The sequence below is a fragment of the Coturnix japonica genome, chromosome 2, assembly GCF_054131305.1.
Source record: "Coturnix japonica strain WE chromosome 2, WE-NBRP24, whole genome shotgun sequence".
In the NCBI taxonomy this organism is placed as follows: Eukaryota; Metazoa; Chordata; class Aves; order Galliformes; family Phasianidae; genus Coturnix; species Coturnix japonica.
This window is the reverse complement of record NC_140664.1, coordinates 67,913,401-67,939,144: the sequence shown is the minus strand read 5'-3', so window position 1 is coordinate 67,939,144 and position 25,744 is coordinate 67,913,401. Positions and strand designations below refer to the sequence as shown.

General features: G+C 47.4%; 1 protein-coding gene and 1 long non-coding RNA gene across 3 annotated transcripts; one reads left to right on the top strand and one right to left on the bottom strand.

The window, feature by feature from the left end:
• Window positions 1-6,347: 6,347 nt before the first annotated feature.
• LOC146761916 (uncharacterized) lies at window positions 6,348-17,460 on the top strand. 2 transcript variants are annotated; one of them, XR_014942718.1, is made up of 4 exons: window positions 6,348-6,695; window positions 7,099-7,201; window positions 10,149-10,260; window positions 17,261-17,460. It is a non-coding gene; the product is annotated as an uncharacterized LOC146761916 (long non-coding RNA). The 2 variants fall into 2 exon arrangements; XR_014942717.1 differs by lacking the exon at window positions 17,261-17,460 and having other exon boundaries at window positions 10,149-10,368.
• A 4,269-nt stretch (window positions 17,461-21,729) lies between these two features.
• Window positions 21,730-25,274, bottom strand: LOC146761915 (uncharacterized). Its single transcript, XM_085540881.1, has 5 exons — window positions 24,226-25,274; window positions 23,340-23,946; window positions 22,753-23,049; window positions 22,347-22,417; window positions 21,730-21,887 (listed from the first exon to the last, which is right to left on the bottom strand). Exons 2-5 carry the CDS (start codon window positions 23,623-23,625, stop codon window positions 21,828-21,830), a joined length of 714 nt encoding a protein of 237 aa, XP_085397007.1. The 5' UTR covers window positions 23,626-23,946; window positions 24,226-25,274; the 3' UTR covers window positions 21,730-21,827.
• Between the last annotated feature and the right edge of the window lie 470 nt (window positions 25,275-25,744).

Here is a 25,744-nt window from a genome sequence, read left to right as displayed (position 1 = left end):
AACATGCAGCAACAACACTCCCAGGAAAGAACAGACAGAAAGCCTGACTAGAACGACATCGAATCAAACCCTGATGCCTGTTGTGCATCTGTACCTCTCTTGGGTGCCACGTCACAGGCTGCAGTCCTCCCCAGTCTTTCCGCAAGGCTGCGCTTTGCTGGAAGGCCGCTTGCATCATCTTCTGACAAAAAGGAACAAGAAATACTTGAAGAGCATCTCTTGGGAGGAAGATTTGAGCACAGCCAACCACCAACTTCAACTCTCCAAGTGTAGTTCCTACCATTTTCCTTTTTGCTGCTACAGCATGGTGCCATTTCTGCAGTCAGCACAGATCTGCAGTGGACTTTCTTCACTCTTCCATCACACATGCACCCCTTCATGCAGCCCTATTTAGTGGCAGGTACCCACACCACAGCTCACAAGAGGTTCTTACCTGCGTGGGCTTTCCGTTTCCCACCTTGCCCAGCACCACTGCATGGACGCACGGGCTCTGTCCCTAAAACAAGAGATCGTGTGTTGATTTCACAGATGACAGTAGCAGTATTGTCCTGTTAGCCCGTGTCCACCCCCCACTAAAGAAAGACCCTGTTTTACAGACAGAAGAGAAACTCACTTTTGCGTGGCAGTAAGGACGGTCCATCCCCATTGCGTCCCTCTGCGCGCTGAAAGGTGCAGCTGGATGTCTGGCAGCTGCGCCGCCTCTGAAGAGAGAAAGGAAGAAACTCAGGTCGGAACGGGCAGCTGAGAGCTTCCAGATCGTGCCAGAGATGGGATATCAGAGCGCTGAGACATCATTGATCACTAAGGGAAAATACAGCCTGAGCCCTGCCCGTGCCATTAGCCCAGGCTGTCAGCAGTGAGCTCAGGATCCAACCGCTTACTGAGGTCCCAAAGAACCAGCAGGGCTCCTCCTTTTCCACTCCTTCCCCTTACAAATGAGAACAAAGAAGAAAAGTCAAGCCAAAGGAACCCAGCCATACCTTTCCGCTCACAGAGCAGGCATTGGATCCGCACTTGTCTCCTTGCTGAGACATGATGGCTCAAGTGTCAGAGGAAGCTCAAGTTCTCTCACAAGCTCTCTCCACAGGAACTTTCCCTGCTCTTGGAAAGAGCTGGCTTCACTCTTCCTAAGATTGCCTCGATCCTCCAAATCTCCCTTCAAACAGGAACCCTGCAGAAATCATCCACAAGAGAAAAGTCATGAGGGAGAAGTATATTCCCAGCTTTGTTCTGCCATGCAATTGATTCTCTTGTGGAGGGAAAGGTCTGGGAATCAGCTGGCTGCAAGAACGTCCCAACGCTAGCTGCAGCTTGTGTCTGACTGCCGTGGCTTGTGTCAGCAAGTGCTCTTCTCCATCTCCTCAGGAGCTCTGCACCCAGCCATCCGTGTGGTAGTGAGGCACAAGTTGCGCTCTGTTTCCTTTTGAATGGTGTTTCATCATCCTCACCAAAACACGGGTTGGAATCTCCACAAGAACCTCTTTCCCCTGGGAACAGCCATGTGGAGGGGCACTGCTGGAGCTGGGGACTTCTCCCTGGCCTAGCATTTCATGTCTGTAGAGACACCTCCCAGCAGCCAGCCAGCACCAAACCCAGCTCACCTGTTGGGCCTGTTCAGCGTAAGCTGCGCTCAGCTCACCAACACAGCACAGCAGTCCTTCGGACAGGCTCTGCCAGGGTGATCTGTTCCACGAAATGCACAGAGCTCAGTCTCCGCGTGCAGCACGCTCGCCAGAGCACCAGCTCTGCTCACCACCTGTGGGACACATGCTCCTCCCACCGTGCCAACCATTGTGACCTCAGCAATGCTCGCATGACTTCTGCGCTTTCATCATAATGGAAGTGGACGCCTCCTAGATCCGAATTTATGGAAACCAACGCCAGGGTCAGCCCATGGGGTGATCTGAAGTCAAACAACAGGGAAGTGAAGGTGACTCTTGTGCAGCTGTCATGGTTTTGCAATTTTTATTAAAAACCAGTCAAGACTAATGTGGCCTCATAGTGCTCAATGGAGTCCCAGGGGAGATAGTGGGAAGGAATAGGGGTGCACATCTGTATGCCCCGAGGCTGGTGCTCACCTCTCTGACTGTGGCTTTAGTCTCCAGAGCCGATGTTGACTTCCCTTACTGTGGCTTTATGGCCCAGGGCCAGTGCCGGCCTCATGGGCTGGGGTTTGAGGCCTTTGGACCATTGCTGGCCTCACTGAGTGGGGCTTCTGCCAGTTGGATACAGCTGCTGGATGAACTGGCCAGGATGGAGCCTTCCCTTTGTAGCCTCCCATGTGCATATCCACCCCAAGAATGGAAGTCCTCCTTCTATATGTACCCCATTCAACCACAATGTGGAAAGCAAACCATTTAGGCACCTGAAATGCTTCTGCTCCTGCAGTCTGGCAGAAAGCAATGCCCTCTATTTCATGCCACCTCTGCACAAACTGGAAGGGAATGGGGAGACATACGTCAGAACCAATGGGACAGGACTTCACTGAATGCAGTTTAAAAGCAAATCACCCCAGCTCTTGGTTGGGCTGTTGCCCTCTATTGCTGGGGATCCCTGACCCCTGGCCTCTGGCTTTCCACCCATGCATCCTTCCTTGGAGCCAAGTGTGCCTTTCCCAGCAGCAAGCACCAGGCTGGAGTCAGCAACAAAACCAAAACCTCCTTGCATCTTTCGCGTCCTTCTTTCACACATAGTCTTTTAGTTTCAGAAAATAGGGCCAGACCCCAATGAAACAAGAGCTCTAGGACAAAGCAGCTGCTTTATTTTCCTCTTTCCCTTTCCTCATCTACACCCCACAGAAAGACCATTTGCCAAGTAAGGGATGCAGTGATCAGGTGTATGAGGGGCAAAGCGAATCAAGCTTAATTTCAGAGGCTTGCCTCTTCCATGTGACTTCCCTGCGGTCTGATACAATCGTACAGTCATAGACTCATAGAATAGCCTGGGTTGAAAAGGACCACAGTGTGCAGGGTCACCAACCACCAGACCAGGCTGCCCAGAGACACATCCTGCCTGGCCTGGTCCTATCACTATCCACCCTCGTAAACAGCCGTTCCCCCTCTTGTTCATATGCTCCCTTCAAATACTACAAGGCCGCAGTTAGGTCTCCCTGTAGCCAAGCAAAAAAAGCCCAGTTCCCTCAACCTGTCCTCGTAGGAAAGGTGCTCCAGCCCTCTGATCATCTTCGTGGCCCCCCTTAGCATTATGTGCATTTCTCTTTTGCCTTCCTAAAAAAACTACACCTGCTTCCGGGCACATTTCACCCCACTGTTATGCCTTGTAAGAAGCACTATGGCAAGTCCACATGCAGAAAACACTGTCATTCCATTCAGTAACAGAGAAACCATTCTGCCCTTGCTCATGACTCTCGTCCCTGCCTCCTCCTGAACTGGACAGTGTTTGTGGGCAATGAAAGAAATCCCCACATTCTGGAAAATACAGACAAATAAGAAATAGGCAGAAAAGCGGCACTAATACTTTGTCACTAGTGGGAATCTCTACAGAAAGTGTTGTGCTAAAGATGTGAGGTTAAGGGATCATCACTTAAGATAAAAGTCATAGCATGGAAGATTTAGGGATGGCGTGCTGACAAGAAGGAATAAACAACACTTACCTTGTATCTTATTCATTTTCTCTCTCTTATCCTCGGATATCTTACCCTCATCTACAAAGCTCTGAGGTTGTCCAAAGCCTGTTGCCATGAGCTTTGCTAAACGCAGCACTTCTGTGGCTCAGAGGTATTACACTGGCACATCGCAAAAGAGAACGCCAAAACCCAAGTGTCGAGGGAAGAAGAAAAGGGAACTGTTACAATTAATTACCTCCTCTAAATTGGTAACTGTAGGCTTCTTGTCACACACTAGTGCCTTAAAGCAGAACAGCACAGATGTTGACAACCATGACAGGGATTTCTGCATACAAGCAACCACACGAGGCTGGGCACACTCTCCTGTCTGTTTGCCATTCCTAGAAAGACCCAGAAGAGCTCAGTGTTCTCTTGCTGTTAGTTTACATACTCCAAGCATTCCAAAGGCATGCTGCTCTGCAGAAAAAGCTGAGCTGTCCAGAAAGTTTGTTCAGAAAGAATGCAGCAGTATCAGTGCCCGTCATCCTGGGGGACCTGAATGCATTTGTTAAGAGAACAGGGAAAGAAGAGGGAAGAGAGCAAAAAACCAGGCACTAGCAGTGCTGCCCACAGGGGGCGGGGCTTGAGGCAGGGCCTGTGCCAGAGGGGGGCCTGGCACAGTTAGGGCCAGCTCAGGGCCCAGACTGGAGAGGGACCCGGCACAGTTGAGGCCACTGCAGGGCCCAGGTGAGAGGGGAACCCAGCACAGTCGGGGCTGCTTTGGGGCTCAGGCCGGAAGGGGGCCCGGCACAGCCAGGGCCTTGTGGCAGCACTCAGACTCTCCAGTTCAACCGTTAACCATAACCTCAAATGGTAACTGTAGTGAAAGGCAAGAGCTGATACAGCTGCTTTACTCTGTTTTAATTTTCCTAAGAATGGTGAAGGACTCGAGCTAGTATCCAAAAAAAGGAATTTCTGAAAAAAAAACCCAACACAAATCTAAACAAAAAATCCCAAATACACTTTTCTGAAGAACAGGATTCACAAAACGTTGCTACGGAGCAGATCTCCAAGTAGAGACTCTTTCTCTTAGACAGCCAGCTCTTAGATGAGATTAGGGAGGGCAGGAACCAGGCTCTCCCCCTTTTTGCACATATGAAATGCTTCCAGCTGTGCTCCACAGCAGAACGTCTTTTAATGAAGATTAAAACCTGTGAAATGAAAGAATCCTTTCCTATTTCTTTCACGTTTGTGTTTACTGACTTCAGTTCCAACCAGGTGGACTCGCAGTGTCTTACAAGTGAGACCTGGAAGCAGGTACAGAGTGGAGACCCAGCTCCCTCAATCTCCAGGTGAGTAACAGCAGCCAAGGAGGCCTTTGGGCTCTGCAGGGTCCAAGTGTGGAGCATTACACACAGGAACACCTGAGTATAAAGACAGTGGCAGAGCTGTAGAGCTAGCCATAACAGAGAGGCACAGTGGCTCAGCTCATTTCCCACAGTAACACTGGAAATAAGAGCCATGAGGGAAATGCAGATGCCTTCTGCCTTCCTCTTTTGTCTCATGCCTTCTGCCCTTATCAGAGGGGAGGAATGAGCTGCACTTCCACAGAGACATTCCTCTCACAGCCACTCACACCTCAGGTGTGGAGGGGCGAGCTGGGGCTGCTGGTGGTAGCTGTGGAACACTGCCATCTGTGGTGCCCCATCCTACCCTGGAGATGGGCATGTAGAGCTGAGAACCTTTGACACTGTGCAAATGACTGCAAGCAGAGATGCAGCAGAGGGAACACAAAGCATCTAATAACTTATCATACAAAGCAATGAGTAATAGAAATAACAATATTTCCAACCAAATATCCCCCATCCTAACAGTAATGTCTGATCTCCAAAATCCCACCCAAACAATTTCCCACCCCCTAAAAATATTCCATTCCCCTCAAATGCCACCTCCCCTCTCCATCCAAACCTTGAATTTCCTTCCCACAATTCCCACCCAGGAATTACCCACACTAATTACCAGCATGCAAGGCATGAGGAACGCATGTTCCTTGTGTGCGGATACCTGAAAAAGAGAAGTGGCAGGGAACTGGGGTTCTGTAGCAGGTTTTAGAGGCTCTGCATGGAACACAGCCCCAGGCCACAACCCCATCAGCTGCTGGGGCAGCAGCATCCCTGTCAATGGGGGATTTCGCCAGTGGTGGGCAGGGACAGAGTGAAGCCACTCCTTGATGTAGCTCTGCATCTGCTCCTTTCCTACTCATGTCCAGTCCTTTCCTCTATTGCACTTTCCATCTTCTGTCCTTCTTTCTTACCTTTATCCTTTCTTCTTTTCTTCTCTTTTCCTCTTCTTTAGTTGTCTTACCTGTATCTGTTTTTCCCCTCTTCTGTTCTTTTACTGCTCTGGTCTGCATCCAGTGTCTGCACCACAGCTCTAGGTTGGACTTTGTTTTGGGATGGAGAAAGGTTCACAGGGCATAGATTTGTACAAGAAGAGCTCTCCTGCTGTGCCCAACAGGTGATGAAAAGGAGCCCTCAGGACCCAGGTCCACAAAGGCAGCTTTTTTTTCCAAAGGCCACAGCGTAAGCTCGTGTAACTGGGAAGGACTCTGTTGTATATCTCCTAGAAATGCCTTTGAATGAATAATTTTCTGAACTTGTTTCCAGTTGTTGCTCAGAGGAAAAGAGGTTTTTATACTTTTATCTTTTCAGGAAGACAGAGAGGAGGGAACTTGTCTGGTGAAATGCTCAGGTGCCATTTCCTTCCTTGCACCAACAGCCTGTTTGTGTCCACGCTATGCCAGTTGTCCTCCTGACAGTTTCTACTGATCCTTCCCTGAGTCCTTCTGCTAAGCACTGCTGTTTCTGTATCCTTGGGGCCTTGTTAGGACTAAAAAGAGGAGCGGATAACAGATGGAAGGATCTGGCCTTCTGCTGGGTGATAGCCACCTCCATGTCATGTTCCTGCTTTCTCTTTTCCCCCGGTGGCATTGTGCTTCCCAAGGAGCATATGGACCTTTTAGATGGGAGTGCACAGCAGTGATCCAACAGGGTCTCAGCTTCCTTCCTGCCCTGCACCTGAGTGAGGGACACCGTGACCTGCTCAGGAGGCAAGATGTCATGTCAGGGAGGTGCGTTTTCCTTGTTCTTTGTCGTCTGTGCTTGGCTCTGCTGTGCTGTGCTGTTTTTTTCCTTTGTAGTGCTAAACTTTGATTCCCTGGTCTTTGGCTTGCTTTTTTCTTTATTTTTCTTTGTATTGCTATTTTATTTTTCTTTTGCTGTGTCATGTTCTGCTTTATGGTGACATTTGCAAGAGACTGTGAATTCTCCTGGTACAAACTGCAGTCGGCTTCATCAAATGTGTAAGAAATATATAAGGGCTGCTGAGGCCAGGCTAGATTTCCATTTCTTTATGAACTGGGGTGTTGCTGCGGATGTGTTTATCTCCTGTTTTGTCTCTTGTGCTTGTTCATGAATTTTAGAACATACTATGTCAGTGTTTGTTTCTATCCTGCTTTCTCTTCTCTCTGGCAGGTCAGCTCATGTTGATGGCATCACTGTATGAATCGAGGTCAGTTTAGGAGCAGCTGCTGGTGGAAGGAATCAAGTCCAGGCTAATAAACGGAAGCATCTCCTGGTAAGGTGTCAGAGGCGGCAGTAATGATGTCTGTCATCATAAAAACCAGAGTGCAGGCTCATCCAAGTTCTTGCTGGCTGATGTTTGGGAGTATCTTGTTTTCCAGCTGAATGATAAGAAAGCTAAACATGCTGAGCCGTTACAGCTTGAGCTGAAGTTCTGAATGTGCTCCCGGATGTTTCCTTTAGTGGTAAATCATGTTCTGGCGCTGTGATAGTCCTATCTCTGTCATTATTTGGAGCACAGTGTCTGGTTGCAAGCCTTGTGTGCCTGTTTCCATGAACCTTGCTTTCTTTCTGTCTTCAGAGTCAGTGCAGGGTGCTTCCTTGCTTTTGGTGGATTCATCCAGGAGGCTTTCAGAAGGCCAATTGCAGTATTCATAACACAGAGACAATGGGAATGGACTGTCGTTACCACCAGGCAAAATTTTCGCATGTCATGAACAATATAAACAAAATTCTTATTTCTGGCCTGGCCCTGAGCTGCTGCAGCTTAAAGGCTGTTTGCTTTTGGGTGGCCCTTCCTGGAATTACCTGATGAATTTTCCCCCAATTTTTTAATGGCATTTGCACTCATAGCTTCAATTCTAAATTTGGGAGAGGAGTTAGATAAGGTTAGGGTAAGGTGTTTCTTTTTTTTTCTATTCTCCTAGGTGACTGTGTATTTTCTGCCAGTGCTGTGCTAGCTCTGTAACCGGGGATGGTCCTAATGCTCATGAAAAGGCTCTACTGGCAGCACAGAATTTGACCATTGGACTGCCTGCTGGATTAATTTCTGTAGATTGAACAAACCATCTCAAAAAGCATACAATCAGTTTATTTTTTGAAAGGTTGTCAGCTTTTGAGGTCGCTGAGAAGTCTTGGTTTATCAGTCACTAGCAGCTTGCTGGAGCTTGAAGTAGTTGAATCGTCCCTTACAGAGCAGTTAAATAAAACCTTCTAATTACTTTGGCATTGTAGCTCTGAGCTAGGCTATACCGCTGGTGTGTGTGCCTGTGCTGCAGATGCCATCCTTCCTCATCCTTCTGCTCCTCCTTGGCAGAAGGTATCACCATCAGCTTTCTACCTCACCCAGCAGTTGTTCTCTGAGCAGAGACTTGGTCGCTTCCCAGTTTCTCTGTGGCACTTCCCTAGGCTGTTAGTTCTCTCTTTTTCTATTGGTGTTCTGTGTAGTCTTCAGTTTGCCCTTAGATGCCAGGCCACATGAAAAGTGTTTTCAAATTATATCCATCCTGATTTCTTTACGTGTTGTCCTTATTTTAAACAAACAAACAAACAAAAAAAAAAATCAACAACAACCAAAACAAAACACAACAGCAAAAAAAAACCAAACCAAAACAAAAAAACGTCCTTTGTTCTCCCTGCTTTTCTGTCCTGTCTGGATTTATTTGTTTTTCTCTTCAGCCTGCTTTCCTTCCAGTGCTGACAGTCATGGGGAACTCCTAGTTGTGTCAAGGAAAATGAATGCCACAGCACACATTCCTTCTTGATGTATAGCAGGTGCTGGTGATAGCAGAGCCCCTGTTCTCTGTGAGCAACTTGTGCTTAGCCTGCATTCGTTGATCTCTGATCTGCTAACCTTGTGAGAAGATGAAACAGAGCTTCCAGCTACTTCACTGGGATTGTGGTTTGCACTGCTTTGACTTTAGTCCTGCTGGCCAGTGATGGACAAGGCAGAGGTGTTGGGATACTGAGAGAAGTGTTTGTGTTTGGAACTCTGCATTTTTTTATTTTTATTTTTTTCTTAACCATCACTGGGGACTGCTTCAGTTTAGCAGAGGAGCCTTAGTGGTGTGGTTGCCTCAGGTGTACCTGATCTCATGATGGTATGTGGCCTTTTGGCAGAGTTTGGGAACTGACCCCTCAAAACAGTGTTTAGAACTAGTTGCAGGTGATAGCAAGGCTAATCCAGTAAGGTTTTGATGAATCTGTCACAGAAGAGTTACCTGTCCTTATGAGCATGGCTGGTGTGTGGTGTATGTTGCTGCGACCTTCCTTCTTCTGTGTTTGATGAAGTAGCTGCTTTTTGGGAGGGACATTAAGGCTTTGGATGTGATAAGTTGGAATCCTATTGTGAGCCCAAATTCAGCAAACAGTTACTGCTTAACAGGGGCCTCAGGCATATGTTTTAAGTTTCTCTGTTTCCTGTAGGACTTAAAAACGTGTTTATAGCTTTGCAGAGTATATATGGAACAAGGTGTGCTTGAGTATCTTGTGTTCTCCTTGGCAAGGACGTAATAAAAACCAGTCCTGGATGTTTGGTGAGGGAGCAGTGTTGAGAGAGGCGAGCCAAGTGGTGGTAGGAGTCCTGAGCCACCGGGTTTCTGTGCCTCTGTGTGGAGCTTTTTGCTTTGGAAATGTCCAGATTAGCTTTGGCTAAGCCTCTGAGCTTCTGGATGCTTCTCATAACCAGCTCAAACCTCTCAAAAGCTTGAGGTTTGTCCATCACTAATTTTCAAATGAATTGCATGGGGAAATGAAGATAAAAACCAAAACCCTCAAGTACTTGTTATTTTAAGATTAGAAAGTATAATGAATATGCCAGTAGTGTTTGATTGTTATGGAGGAGCAAAAAGTAGTGGCCAAGAGATAGGAGAAATAAGGAGGAATGTCTCTTGGTTTGTTTCTCTAGGATCTTCAGGAACTGTTGATAAACGTCAAGATGGGTAATACACACATAAAGAAAGATAGTGGTTTTAAGGGTTGGAAAAATATTGTGAAGCACCCGTGTTTCACCCCAGATTAAAAGATTTGGAACTCTCCCAGAGTAGAGAACAGTTTGTCTGATTTCCATTTTGCTGAGCAGTTCAGGCCATCAGTGAGGACTTGCTGGCCTCTGGACAAAGGGAGGGTGTGAAGGAGAGGAGGAAATAACGATGTTAAGATCTGTGAAGAAGGATGAATGGCAATGGTTGTTTGTCACCTTACTGCCCTTCTTGTCTCCCTAGAGCCCAGCTGACTTCCTGGGATTGCTGAATAGCTGCCTTTTGTTGCCTTTTGCTGCCTCCTGCCTATCAGACTAAAAACCAGTGGTGTAAAACTGAGTGTGAATTTAGTGGGGTAAGTCCTTGAGTATTCTTTATTTCCGTAAAAGGCATTGGATGTCTCAGGATGGAAGTCCACGTACCTGCTCAAGTGTATTACAGCAGTCATGGAATTTCTATTTCAGAGACTTTTCAAAGCCCTTCATGGAAAGGCAAAGGGATGTGCATTTTTGGAGTAGTAAATGGTGCATATTAAAATGTAAAGAGGGCTAATTAATGTAAACAGACTCTAGTCATGCCGGTGTATAGCTTTCTTTAGGAGGGTACTCAGGAATTCTTTTCTGACAATGAGTGATAGTGTCCCAACTCCAGGTGCGTGCTCAGCTTGGAAATGCATGCACATAGCTTTTGCTTGGCCAGCTGCTTTGAATGCATCTCACTACATCATCTTGTTTTGACCTCTTTGCTCCCTCCATCAAAAGTTTTGCTCGGTCTAGACTCGTTGCAGGTGCTGACTGTGTTATCTTGACCCACGTGAGGTCAATACAGAGATGAATACAGAAAATTAAGTAGGGTTGTGCAGCACTAATTTGAACGTCTTAGGGAAACGATCGTGCTTAGGATAGGGTATCTTCCACACTGCTGATTGTCATCGTCGCCCACCCTTTGTGGGACTCAGACTTGTAGAACTAGCTCTTTGAAGAGAGGGCTCCTAAGGTATTAACCCATGTAAACTTCAGAGTACCAGGTTGTGTGATGGCATTTATGAGGCAGAGCCCACAGGGAATATGCCTCTGTCGTCACTCAGTCTTGTGATGACACAGCGCCCGCTGCAGCATGGGGTCAGTGGGACTGCAGGCACAGCGGCATGGAAGCTGAGCCAGCCACAGCCTGGTGTGTGCTGTGCAAGTTGCCCTGCCTGGTGCTGGGCTTAGTGCTGCCCTGTGCTGATGAAGGCAGCCTCGGATTGGTGTGGGGCAGCACTTTTTGCAGCTCCCTGCCAATCAGGACCCCAACCAGCAGCAGGTTACTTGTGTGAGCAGTGGCGTGGGGGGGAGCTCATTTCACTTGCTGTTACAGCCTCAGAGAAATGTGGTTATTTTTAAAATGAAGCTTCTGACTGCCGGAGGACTCGTGTCATTCTCGCATCCCACTTTAGTGGATCTTGTCATGTGACTTGAGTGCACAGGCTGAGTGCAGGCTTGTTGGATTTCATTTGATCTTTCCTGTCGACAGGAACCAGTGGGTGGCTTCCAGAATAGTTCAAGATGTTTCTGTTAAGATCGAGTTTGAACCCTGAGCTCTTGATATTGTGCTGCTGATTAAAGCATTCTTTCCAATCAGCTGAAGAAATAGGCTTAGGAACACAGAGCATAATTCCTAGCTGCAGTAGATGATAGTGTAGCTTGAAGAAGTGTTCCCGTGGCGGCTCAGGTAGTTTAGATCTTAATAGCATCTGGTAGTCTAAAGCGTGACTGATTCAGCTGGTGTACTTCTCTTTGTATTGTTGTCTCTTCATTGTTGGTGGGTAATATCAGCAACCAGCCCAGCAAAGACTACTGGTTGGCAGATAGGCTTCTGTACTTAGCCTTGGAAGGCAGGAGGATGCAGAGAGTAACATTTTGCAGAGTGCAGAGTGATTATAGAAACTGCAGAAGGTCAGCTTTGATAGGGATCATAGAGTCATAGAATTGCTCAGGTTGGAAAAGACCTTAAAGATGGTCAAGTCCAACCATAACCTGACCAAATGTACCCTAAACCTGACAACCTGCTGCCAAATCATGTCCCTGAGCACCACATCCAAATGGTTCTTAAACACATGCAGGGGTGGTGACTCAACCACCTGCTTGGTTTTTCCTTTGAGGAGCAAGCTGTCAGAGATGTCACTGCAGGAGCTGGTGCGGAAACTGGACAGAGGTGTGTACTTGGTTTTCGAGAAGTTGCAGGGCCTAAGAATCTGCCTGGAGAAAGTGATTGTGGGGAAGCCAGAGACACTGCAAGTTCCATCACAGCTGCCACAAGGACTGTGGTGTTAAATCTCATTGAATCATAGAATTGCTCAGGTTGGAAAAGGCATTAAGGATCATCAAGTCCACCCACAACCTAACCATACTAGCCTAACTCTAACAGCCCTCCACTACACTTTGTCTCTGAGCACCCCATCAAAATGATTTTGATGATACCTTTTGCATACCCCTTTTACCTTTGCCTTTTCTTCTATGTCACTTACCTTTTGCCTTTCCTCTGTTGAATTTGCCCTCAGGTTTTTGCTTTTCGCACTGCCATTTGCTTTTGCCCTTTGCCTTTGAATTTTGCATTTTGCTTTTGGTGTTTTCCTTTTGTCCTATGTCATTTGCCGTTTTCCTTTACCTTTGGCATTAGCTTTTTCACTTTACCTTTTGCATTTCCCTTTTGCCTTTGTCTTTTGTCCTCTGCAATTTTCCTTTTGCCTTTGCCTTTTGCTTTTTCTTTTGCCTTTGTTGTTATGCACTGTCTTTATCCATAGCCATTTGCATTGACAAGTTGCCTTTGCATTTTCAGTTTTCCTTTTGGCATTTGCCTTTGCCTTCTCTCCTGTGCCATTTGCCTTTTTCCTTTGCTTTGTCATTTTGCCATTTTCAGTTCCCTTTTGCCTTTGCCTTTTGTACTAACTGTCCCACTTAGCTTTTGCCTTTGCCTTTTGGAATCTGCCACTTACCTTTTGTCTGTGCGTTTTTCTTTTGCCTTTTGCCTTTTCCTTTATGCTTTGTCTTTTGCTCTTTCCATTAGCTTTTACCCGTTGTCTTTGCATTTTCAGTTTTTATTTTGTCATTTCCCGTTGCCTTCTGTCGTATGCAATTTGCCTTTTCCTTTACTCTTTCAATTTTCCTTTTTCATTTCCCTATTGCCTTGGCCTTTTGATCTATGCCACGTACCATTTTCCTTTTGTTTATTGCCTTTTACCTATTGCATTTTACATTTGTCTTTGCCTTTTGCATACATATTACATTTTCCCGTTGGCCTTGGTGGGTGCATCTGCCCTTGTGTTTTGTATTTTCCCTTTGCCTTTTGCCTCAGCCCTTGGCTTTTGACCTTCCGTTTGCCCGTTGCCTTTTTCTTTTGCCCTTACCTTATAGCTTTGCCGTTGCATTTTGTCTTTTCCCTCTGCCATTTGCTTTGGCCTGTTGCATTTGCCTGTTGCCTTTGCCTTTGGCAGTTTGCTTTTGCTTTTGCCTTTGCCTTGTGTCCTATGCCATTTTGTTTTGCCATTGCCTTTTGCCGTTGCCTTTTGCCCTTTTTATTTTTCATGTCTTGCTTTGCTGCTCCGTCTATGTTGCCATGGATTGCTTTTGAGTTTTGGGTTTTTTTTTTCATATCTGTGGATTTCTTTTTTTTTTTTTTCCTTTTCCATTCTTGGCACTCTTTTATCCTTCACTATGAGGTATTCCTTTTTGTTACTCAGTATTTCAAGCCATTTTGCTTTCCTTACCTTGGCTTCTTAGTTCTTCAGCTTTCATTTCTCTTTTTTGTTTTATCTTTGCTCTTTAGTTTTTCTTTTGAATCTTTACCTGCCCTTGTTTTTGAGTGTTCTTTGTTCCTTTCCAGTGCTCAGCACTGGTGAGCTTTTTTATTGTTTCTTTGATATGGACTCTTTGCTTTGACATGATCTTGTGTTCAGGTGATTTGCTTTACTCTTGCATTTCTAGACCTTGTTTTGCTTTGCTCTGTTTTCCTTCCATGTTTCATTTTCTCCTGTTTGATTTTTTATAGTGCTCCTTTTTCTTTACTTTCCATGGTCCTTGTTTCATTATTGTTGCCTCTTTGTCTTTCCTGTTCCTTTATTTTCCTTAGTGATTTTTGATATTGTTTTTCTTTCGTTTCCTCTTTGTGTGTTCTGCAATTCTGTCTCCTGCCAGTGTGTGTTTCCTGCTATTGTGTGTTTGTCTCCTGCCAGTGTGTTTTTTCTTTCTGTCTTATAATACTTCTCTGTTTACTCTCATGGCTGCTTAAATCCATCCCTTACCTCCTTCTTGGCATGACTGCAGATGCTTTGCATTCCTACAAAGATATCTTTTGTTCTAAATGTCATCCGGAGACCCAATCTGGGCTTGTCACCCTGATGTAGCATCTCTGGTTGAGGCAGCAGCATGCCCTGTAGCTACCCATTCCTCCTCCCTGGCATGGATGTATTACTTTTTGTGTCCTCGAGACTCTGTTTGCATGTCTGCATTCTGTCTTTGATACTACTTTTCCCTAGTGCTTTCCCTTCGTACATTTCCTCAGAGTTTTTCCTCATTGATTTTTCTTAGTGTTGTTGCTTATTGTTTTTCCGTACTGTTGTGTTTTTTTTATTTTATTTTTTCTTTTTTTTTTTCTTTGTGTTTGTTACCTGCCAGTGTATGCCTCCGGTCAGTTCGTGTCTCCTGCCAGCACTTGTGTCCTGCTACTTTGTGTTTCCTGCCTGTGTTCCTCTCCTTCCAGTCTGTTTTTTTTTTCTTTCTTTCTTTCTCTCTTTTCTTTTTCTTTTCCTCTTATCACTTCTGAGATTCATTTCCCAGTAACTAGCCTTACCTTCTCTGGTGGAGGTAGCAGCATGCGCTGTAGCTACCTATTCCTCTTCCCTTGTATTGTTGGTGATATCTTGGCCTTTTTCTGGCTCTGTTGGCATCTCTGCATCACCATGGGAGTGCATTCTTTTCCTTATCCTTTGTTTGATCTGTATTCCTTTGTTTGTTTCAGTTGTTGTTGAATTGTTATTTTGTTGTTGTTTTTTACTTATGCTGTTTTTTTCATTTCTCTTAATCTCTGAATTTTAACTCGTTATCACTTAGCCTAATTTATAGCCTGCAGTTCTTTTCCCCGAGTCACGTTCAGGTTTGGAACCAGTCAGCCTGGGGTTACACCTCCCCGAGCTGCATATTTATTGTTGCTAGGGAAAAGGAGTGGTTCCTTTTCTACAAGATACTCTGAAAACATCTGTACTAAATGCACAGGGTTTGATTTTGGTTGGGGAAAACAAACTGCTTCCCGTCTTACTCCCCCATCACTTCCTTGGAGCCTTTCCTACTGCTCGCATTTGCAGTTCGTCTTGTAGACATGTAGTTAGATAAGAGCATCTCTGCTTTCCTCGGCCCTTTCCAGCTTGCCCTGATTCTTCTGCTGCTGTCCTGCCTCTTCTGCTTCTTTCTCTGGTTCTCCTTGTTAAATAAATTGCAGCCCAACCTTTAAAAAGGAAAGAAGAATTTAACTGCAGTGACCCATGTCCTTATCCCACTGTGGTCTGTGCTGAAATGGCTATTGACTGAATTGGGAACAAGGCTGCCTTCCCCCTGCTTTCACATAGCCTCTCTATGGCGTACAATAAGTGGGGTTTCACAGGTTGCGTGAGGAGCAGCCAGGTCCAAACCTTCCCTCCTTGTCAATGCAGTGGCTGGGGAGGTTTCACAGCTCCTTGGAGCCAGGGAGCTCTTTGGTGGAGCTGACGGAGGAAGGTCCCACCTCCATCAGGGGAAATAAGAAGGAACTCTGCCATGCAAAATAAGGAATAACATACCAAGTGGGGATTGAACAGTGAAGCAGGAAACAGATGCTCTGTTGGAATACGGAATAAAGGGGGGCTAAAAGAGGGAAACTTAAAGGTAGTTTATAGAAACAAGTAAAGGATAGTTAAATTTTACAAGTAAAAGAAACAAGGGGCCTAGGAGAGCAAAGAGGATGCAGATAAGGAGTGAGACCTCACGGACGACATCAGGCAAGGAGGAGAATAACTACTTGTAAACTACCAGAAGAGGAGTTTCATCCCCCTGATAAGAACAAGAGGAGGTCTTCATGCTAAAGACCTATTGAATATGTATCAGAATTCCGAGAACTATTGACTATGTATTAGAATTCTGAGAAATCATTGACTATGTATTAGATGTACCTATATCTGTGTCACGATTTTACAAGTTGGTGTGCAAGTTTGGTGGAGCTATCCCCCTTGCACCCGGCACTGGAATAAACATACCTGCTTTATAACCCATCTCTGGATTATAGAGTTTTATTCCGCAAGTCAGGATGAAATGCATTCATTTGGCTATGGCTTTTTGGATGCAGCACTGCTTAGCAGCCCTGGGCTGTGGGAGCACTGACATGATGCAGCGGGATGCCACTGGGATGCAGGGACAATTCCTGCTTTTCCGCAACCCAAACTCAGCTCTTGTGGAGGCCCCGGAAGGAAGAGTGCAGTGCTGTGCAGTGTTACTGGGCTGGGGATGAAGGCTGAGGATGACTCATCCCCACTCAAGGGAAGTGCTGTGTGTGGCTGGTCTCATGCGTGTGCCATGGACTCTTTCCTTACCGGAACATATGGGAGTTTTGAGGCACAGCACTGAATGACTGTGCTGGGTTTTCCAGAGCCCCAGGGCTTTGGGGACATTACTGCCACCATGTCGCTGTGCCCTGGCTGCTGGTGGGTCTCAGTTCATTGCTGTCCCTTTACCCCCCACCGCTGCCATCCCTAGAATTGATCCCTAGCTTGATGCCTTGTTCCATCCTCTTCCTGGTGACTCTTTAGGACAAGTAGGGACAGAGCCACTGGTGTCTCCCCGCCTTGTAGGCCTGGGGATTGTCCTGAGTACACAGCATCACTCTGCTGATGAGAACCAGTTTCTAGGGTCTGTCCCCTGTCCTCAGCTTGGCTGGGGTCCACCCGTATGGAATCACCTGTAAATAAGGGATAATAGGGACAGCAGCAGGACTGGGGCTGCTGCAGCACCCATGTGCATCCAACCCCTCAACATCACATAGGAGACCCCCTCTACTTGCTCAGTGAAGAAATAGCCCCCCCCGCCCAAAAAAAAACCTAAATCCCCGAGTGACTCATTTGGGGCTAAAAAGGCAGCAAAAAGCAGAAGCTTGGGAAGGGTGGGAGGGGCATGGGAGGCCTTTGCTCCTGTCCCCATTTGGGGTAAGAAAAGGGGCTAAAGGGTTGCAGAGTGGGACCCCCTCAGCTGTCTGCCCCCAGAAGCTGGAGGGGGAGGAAAGGAGAGGGAGAAGTGGAAGATGAGGGGGGAAATGAGGACACTTTGAGTTTGACAAAAAGCCTTTCATTCCAGGAAAGAAACGCTTGGCTTTGACTCAGCAGCACTCAGAGCAAAAGCCATCCCCGTGCCCGCTGTGACATCCTGCCAAACTTCTGCCCTGCAGCGCTTGGCTCACCTTGTTGCCTCTGTTTCCCCTCGTGCGACGTGCAGTGGTGCCACCCCCAGCCATCCTCAGGACCCACAGTGAGTCTGTTGGTGGCCAGTGTGTCACTGAGTGACAGCCTCAGGTGGGAATGCATCAACATAGAGCCTGGGGAGAGCTGAGCAGCGCTGGGGTGGGGGGGAAGTCAGCCCCAAGGGGAAAGTCTCCCCCGTGAAAAAAGTGGGTCATTTAATACCTTGCGTGAGATGCTGGAGAACAGGAAATGAATAAGCTTAATATGTGCCACCTGGGTACTGCCTGTACGTCCTCCAACAGCACAAGTGCTGTCCAGAGCTCTCCAGTGTCCCCTCGTGCTCCTTGCAGTTCCCCAGTAAGCTCCCATTGCTTCCCAGTATTGTCTAGACTCTCTTTGTGCCAACTCTGTATCCCCCAGTACTGCCTGGAGCCACCACAGTGCTGTCTGCGTCCTTCAATAGCCTCCCAGTGGCACCAGTACTGCCCAGTGCCCCCAGTTAATTAACACAATTAACACAGCCATTGTACAGTACATGACCATCTCCTTCCACGAGAACAACACAAGGCCACAGAGACGTTGACAGCAACGATGGTGCTGGAGACATTCAGTCTGGAGGAGCTGCAGCTCTTGGTTCACTGCAACCACTCCAGCATCCCCAGAGGTGGGCATGGCGGTCTGGGTGGCCTTTGGTGCTGCAGGAATGACTGCAGGCAGAGATGTACCCAAGTGAGCACCAAACATTTAACACATTAACAGTCTAAACAGTAAAGAAATGACAATATTCCCAACCATTTCCAGGTAAAGGCAGAAATCTTCCTTTTACACTTTGTACCTATTAAACAAAGAAACAAACAAACACGTGCTGAAATCACAAGTGATAACCTTGCTGCCAGTACTGGTTGACCTGAGTGATCTCTCCAGAGGTGCTTTGAAGTGGTTGTTCCCTTGGCAGAGGAGAGAAGTAAGCTTCGTGCTTGGGTACTTAAAATAAAGTTCAGTGTTCTGGGTCTTCCAGTACGCCTGCCTGGGGAAGCAAGCAATTCTTTGAGAGAAACCATCACATTTCTCTTTCATTTGACAGAACTCAGTGCAGTATCAGCTTAATGTGAACACTGAGGTCCATCTGCAATTATTTTAGAGAGTTTTGTGCCACACAACCCGACTGTTTGTTTCATCTTGCTTCAGATGGAATGGCTGACTTCCTGACTGGCATCCTCACTCGAGCAGAGAGCCACTTGGGCTCCTGTCCCCGTGACCTGGATGCTGAAAAGAAGCTGTGGGACTCAGCCAGGAGGGATCTGTCATTTCATTTGCTGGGAGGAACCAGCAGGCCTACCTTGCCAATGTCCAGAGTGCCTGCCTCATTTTTGGCCAAAGTCAGCAGTAGATGGACTCAGAGCTCTGTGCATGTGCCTCTTCACTGTCCTGCTTGGCTGGTGGCACTCAGGGGGGATTTTGTGAGGTGAGGTCGCTGCTGGGCGATTCAAGCCCAACACATTTGAAGTTGAGTGGCAGACAGTATGTATTTTGATTTCCAGGCTTGTGACTTGGTCACAGGGACTGGCAAGTAGGATGGAGAGGGCTCTCTGGAGATTTTGCCCTGTTGCTGCACATTTCTGCCAGCACCACAGCAGGAGGCAGATGGCCATACATCAGTGGTGGGATGCACAGAGAATGAACACCTGCCTGCCCATCAGTAATACCCCAGAGACCACAGTCTGCAACTAAGGAGACAGAGTGACAGAAAGCATGCTGTAGGTTTGCAGTCCACTTTATGTCTAGCACATAGAGGTATGTTTTGTCTGAACTGTCTGATACTTTGGTCAGTTAGTGCTACAGAACAGAAGCAGACAGTGACTTCTGTATGGGCAATTGATTCTAACAAAGAGAAAAGCACTGCAGGAAGCCTTACCTCCACTGCAGAGAAATCAGTTCCCAGCCCTACGTCAGTTCAGTTAAGCATCACTGCTCCTTCCCCAAGGAGGATCCTCTATGAAATGCAACAGGACCAAATGTGAACCTTTCACAATGTATCAATCCTTTCAAACCAAGGAACCTAGCATCTCAAAATGACTACTGCTCGACTACCGGGTCATTTCAGATCACATAGGCTTCAGCATCTGGGAAGCCTCTGTTATTCAAGGAGAAAAGGGCTCATGCAATTGAATAAGGGCCATGACTTTGGGGAAAGCAGCTACTCCCATTCTTTTCAATCCAAAGCTGTCATTTAGCTTTCACTGCAACTATTTCGTGCAGCCATTCATTAGTTCTGCAGTGCACTGAATGGTGCAAAGACTGTGGATCAAGGAAACCAATCTAACGTCCTTTATTTCCTGATGAGAAATCTCTCTCACTCTCTTGGAATAGCACTGATCACTTGGAGCACATTAAAGTAAAGCACCCAGGAAAAAGTTCCGCCGGTGGCAAAAGTTGAATCACAGCGCCACCTGCTGGAGACCGACATCTCGAGGGAAGCAGGATGGATGTTGCAGCCAAATGTGCTCCTCCACCACTGGTTTTCTGAGACGTACCCGTGAGCACCACACATTTGTACGGTCTGTCTGTCCGTAGAGCTACAAAGGCAGAAGCAGAACATCTATATGGTTTGTTGCAGCTGTGGGTTGTGACTGATATCAGTCCCTGGATCTGTTACACTTCACAATTGCGTTCAGAGTTTTTTCAGGTCATCCTGGCTTTCTGGTGCTCCCTGCACAGTGACACCATCTCTTCTGTCACCCCATTTAGCAATCTATCATAAAGCACTGATGCTATTCAGCGTAATACCTAGCATGGGTTTGTTTACCTGTCCTTGAGACTGCGGTCCATTTCTAGCAGTAACAATGCTTACTGCAGGTCACTCAACACCACATTATGACTATGAGTCTTACTTGAAATCCATTCCTAGCCATGAGAGCTGGGCAGTATTTAAATAGCGCTACATTGGAGCTCAGGATTGGTGCATCCCTAAGAGTAGGAAATAGGGAAGGGGGCTGTCCTGGAAATGGGTGATTCTGAGATTGTGGAGATGCTGAACGCCTTCTTTACTTTGGTTTTCACTTCAAAGACTGCCCCTTGGGACTCCTGGATCCTGGAGGGAAGAGAGAGAGCCTGGGAAATGGAGAGCTTCCCTCTGGGTGAGGAGGGGGTGATCTGAGAGCATCTGGGTGGGATCAGTGTGCACAAATCCATAGACTCTGATGGGATGCATCCACATGTGCGGAGGGAGCTGGCAGAGGTAATTGCCAAACTCTGTCATCTTTGACAGGTCTTGGAGAAGAGAAGTGCCTGAAAACTGGAGGAGAGCCTGTGACACTGCAGTCTTCAGAAAGGACCAGGAGGAGGATCTGGTAAACTGCACGGCAGTCAGTTTCACCTCTGTCCCTGGAAAGGTGCTGGAACAGCTTGGTCTGGATGCCTTCTGTGAGCAATTGGAAAGGAAGAAGTTTATCAGCAGTATTCAGCTTGGATTCACCGAGGAAAAGTCATGCTCAACCAACCCTGCAGCCTTCTATAATGGCATCACAGCACAGAGTCCATTTGGAGACCTGTGGTCTGCAGTGTTCCCCAGGGCTTGGTGCTGTGTCTGATCTTGCTCAGTATCTTCACTGATGACCTTGAGGAGGGGATAGTGTCCATGCTCTGTAAGTACGCCTATGATACAAAGCTGGGAGGAATGGCTGACACACCTGAAGTCTGTGCTGCCATTCAGCAAGAGCTGGACAGACTGGAGAGCTGGGCACCAATAAACGTGAAGAGGTTTAACAAAAGCAAGTGCAGAATCTTCAGCCTGGGAAGGAGTAGCAGCAAGTGTCAGTACAAGGGCATGGAATGTTGTGTGGGCACACGGGTGTGCAAAGGAGGCAAGGTGGCACACATAGATGTCCATGCACATGGGTAGACAGAAGGACAGGGTTGCACATCAATGTGTGTGCACAGTGTTATTCAAATGGCTGGGGTCATACAAGTATGAGCAGGCATGTGGCTGTGTGCAAGAGAGGAGCTGCCCATGTTTGTGTGCAGGGCTGTGCAATGGAGTGGGGTTGTACAGCTGTGTGCGGGGGCCAGGTCCTGTGTGCCATGGAGCTCCATGGGAAACCTCTATGAGTGCTAGCAACAGCAGGAGCACTTGGAGCACTGCCTGGAAAAACGGTGCTGGGATGGGCTGTGGTGGGCCGAAGATGCGTAGTGGACCGAAGATGCGTAGATGCTACTCTGGACGAAATGCCGTGCAGCTGCTCATGGAATGCCACTGGACAAATCAGGCTGTGCTGTCTTTGTGAATATGTAATTATGATAGTTTATTGATTGAATGCATTAAAGAAAAAAAAATGAAAAAAAAAAAAAAAAAAGAAAATAAATAAATAAAAGAAATCCCGGAATGTAGTAAAACATGGAATGCTGAGTTGAGCAGCAACTGAAATGCTGTGCACTGCAGCCGCTGCCTTGTGACGCTTTTCCTCTCAGTCCTTCATGTTCACCTTCTGCATCATCTCCGCAAGTATGTTCATCTCTGCGAAGAACTGGAAAGAAACAAAGCAAGCGTAGAAGTAGGACAGAAACAATCTAGGGAGATCTCATGAAGAAAGCCTGACCAGTAAACTTCCAGAATGACCCCGTGCAGAACAGCACGTTCCTTTCAGTCAGGTCACTGACACTACTTCCCATGACACGTTGTCTATGGTAAGATTCATGCTCTGTCATGGGAAGGTCGTTTCAAAGGTTGCAGTGCCCAGCATGGCAAGCTTCTTTATCACAGCAAAATTTTCTGGCTGTTACCAACCACATTGTTCTCAATCCAGAGGAAGGCGTCCAAGCTCCCCATGGCAGCTCTCACTGACAGTGTCATTTCCTCAAACACACAGCTGGCAATTTTTCTATTCCATCACTTCCCACAGGATTTTACCATCTCTTTTATGTCTGACAGATGTAGGCACTGAGACCAACAAGAGAATGCGTGTCTGTGTTCACCAAGGACTCACCAGTGCACGTGCAGCTCTCAAAGAAGCCTTTTTCATTTCCCTTTTCCTTTGTTTTTGTTGTTGTCTTTTTGCTGGAAAGCAAGAATACCAATGAATTCATTTTGTCAACAGCAAAACTGCAGAAACATGGGTGCCGAGATAACAAATGGCAGTCCAAAGACAAAGCAAATGGGACTAGGAAGCCTCTCAGTGAGTAACATTTCCAGGGGGAAATACAGAAGAGCATAGTGAAGTTAATGGAAAGAGATGCGTTTAGGTATTCTGGCACCTCGCTGCCTTTGGACTTTGTAGCCTTGAACTCCTTTCCCCTCCACAGAGAAGGAAAAGGTAAAGCAAGCCCTAAGCAAACTCAATGTGTTTGATAAGGACAGCACTTCACCGGGACGGTGCCACAGCACCTTCTTACCTCTTTGCTTGGAGCTCCGTGGTGGGGTTGGGGCCGGCACACTGCCGGTGCTCTGGCCCCTGGCTCTTTTGTTAGCAGGCAACTGCGTTGCTGCCTGTTGCTCTTCGTCCAAGCCCTTGCGTTTCCCTCCAGCCAGGGTCTTGGAGACAGAGCAGGGGCACACAGCCAGGGAAGGTCTTCTCCCTGAGCTGGGACCTGCTGTTACTGGAAGCCCTCCAGCCTGGACATGATCTCTCCCAGAAAGCACTCTCTGCAGTGCTTTCACGTTGTTCTTTCCATTTTGCTCATGTTGTACATCTATTATAATCAAGAAAGGAGAATCAGTTAGACTTCAAGGGAGCCCAAGGCTACTTTCAGTCTGCAGAATGGGCCACAATACTAGGAAATCTCATCTTGAGTGTTCACAGCATCAAATCTTAGGTGAAGTGTGGGTTTGCATTTCAAATCTGGACAGGGAAGGTAATTGTAAATCCCAGGGACAAAGACCTCAAGCAACATGCAGCAACAACACTCCCAGGAAAGAAAAGACAGAAAGCCTGACTAGAACGACATCAAATCAAACCCCGATGCCTGTTGTGCATCTGTACCTCTCTTGGGTGCCACGTCACAGGCTGCAGTCCTCCCCAGTCTTTCCGCAAGGCTGCGCTTTGCTGGAAGGCCGCTTGCGTCATCTTCTGTCAGAAAGAAACAAGAAATACTTGAAGAGCATCTCTTGGGAGGAAGATTTGAGCACAGCCAACCACCAACTTCAACTCTCCAAGTGTAGTTCCTACCATTTTCCTTTTTGCTGCTACAGCATGGTGCCATTTCTGCAGTCAGCACAGATCTGCAGTGGACTTTCTTCACTCTTCCATCACACATGCACCCCTTCATGCAGCCCTATTTAGTGGCAGGTACCCACACCACAGCTCACAAGAGGTTCTTACCTGCGTGGGCTTTCCGTTTCCCCCCTTGCCCATCACCATTCAATGAACGCACGGGCTCTGTCCCTAAAAGAAGAGATCGTGTGTTGATTTCACAGGTGTCAGTAGCAGTATTGTCCTGTTAGCCCGTGTCCACCCCCCACTAAAGAAAGACCCTGTTTTACAGACAGAAGAGAAACTCACTTTTGCGTGGCAGTAAAGACAGTCCATCCCCATTGCGTCCCTCTGCGCGCTGAAAGGTGCAGCTGGATGTCTGGCAGCTGCGCCGCCTCTGAAGAGAAAAAGGAAGAAACTCAGGTCGGAACGGGCAGCTGAGAGCTTCCAGATCGTGCCAGAGATGGGATATCAGAGTTCTGAGACATCATTGATCACTAAGGGAAAATACAGCCTGAGCCCTGCCCGTGCCATTAGCCCAGGCTGTCAGCAGTGAGCTCAGGATCAAACCGCTTACTGAGGTCCGAAAGGACCAGCAGGGCTCCCCCTGCTCCACTCCTTCCCCTTACAAATTAGAACAAAGAAGAAAAGTCAAGCCAAAGGAACCCAGCCATACCTTTCCGCTCACAGAGCAGGCATTGGATCCGCACTTGTCTCCTTGCTGAGACATGATCGCTCAAGTGTCAGAGGAAGCTCAAGTTCTCTCACAAGCTCTCTCCACAGGAACTTTCCCTGCTCTTGGAAAGAGCTGGCTTCACTCTTCCTAAGATTGCCTCGATCCTCCAAATCTCCCTGCAAACAGGAACCCTGCAGAAATCATCCACAAGAGAAAAGTCATGAGGGAGAAGTATATTCCCAGCTTTGTTCTGCCATGCAATTGAGTCTCTTGTGGAGGGAAAGGTCTGGGAATCAGCTGGCTGCAAGAACGTCCCAACGCTAGCTGCAGCTTGTGTCTGACTGCCGTGGCTTGTGTCGGCAAGTGCTCTTCTCCATCTCCTCAGGAGCTCTGCACCCAGCCATCCGTGTGGTAGTGAGGCACAAGTTGCGCTTGGTTTCCTTTTGAATGGTGTTTCATCATCCTCACCAAAACACGGGTTGGAATCTCCACAAGAACCTCTTTCCCCTGGGAACAGCCATGTGGAGGGGCACTGCTGGAGCTGGGGACTTCTCCCCGGCCTAGCATTTCATGTCTGTAGAGACACCTCCCACAGCCAGCCAGCACCAAACCCAGCTCACCTGTTGGGCCTGTTCAGCCTAAGCTGCGCTCAGCTCACCAACACAGCACAGCAGTCCTTCGGACAGGCTCTGCCAGGGTGATCTGTTCCACGAAATGCACAGAGCTCAGTCTCCGCGTGCAGCACGCTCGCCAGAGCACCAGCTCTGCTCACCACCTGTGGGACACATGCTCCTCCCACCGTGCCAACCATTGTGACCTCAGCAATGCTCGCATGACTTCTGCGCTTTCATCATAATGGAAGGAAGTGGACGCCTCCTAGATCCAAATTTAAGGAAACCAACGCCAGGGTCAGCCCATGGGGTGATCTGAAGTCAAACAACAGGGAAGTGAAGGTGACTCTTGTGCAGCTGTCATGGTTTTGCAATTTTCATTAAAAACCGGTCAAGACTAATGTGGCCTCATAGTGCTCAATGGAGTCCCGGGAGAGATAGTGGGAAGGTGTCACGGTTTGAAATGAAAAATCCACCTGCGTCCGTGACAGGGGGCCGTGGGCCCCGGAGGGGCCCTGGGCCGAAAGGAAAAAAAAGTTAATTAGGAAAAGAAAACAGCGGCAACGATCTAAGGAGGCACACTTCTTTACTAAATACTATATCGAAATACAGGATAACACAATATAATACAATATAATTGAAAATTGAGCTAACGAATCAAGCAAAATAGGAGAGAGAATGAGTCCCGTAACCGAGAGGCCTACTGTGAATCTAGGCGAACGGCTGAAGGCTCCCACATACTCCCCCGAACGCCAGAACTCGAAAGACGTCAGTCTGTTCTGCGACAGAGTTAATATAGAGTCCAGGTCCCGTGACCTATCGTGTTGTTCCCTGGGAGATGTAGTCTTCTTCTGTAAGTTGCAGATTCAGTAAAATTATTCATGCTTTATATGATGTTATGATGTGGA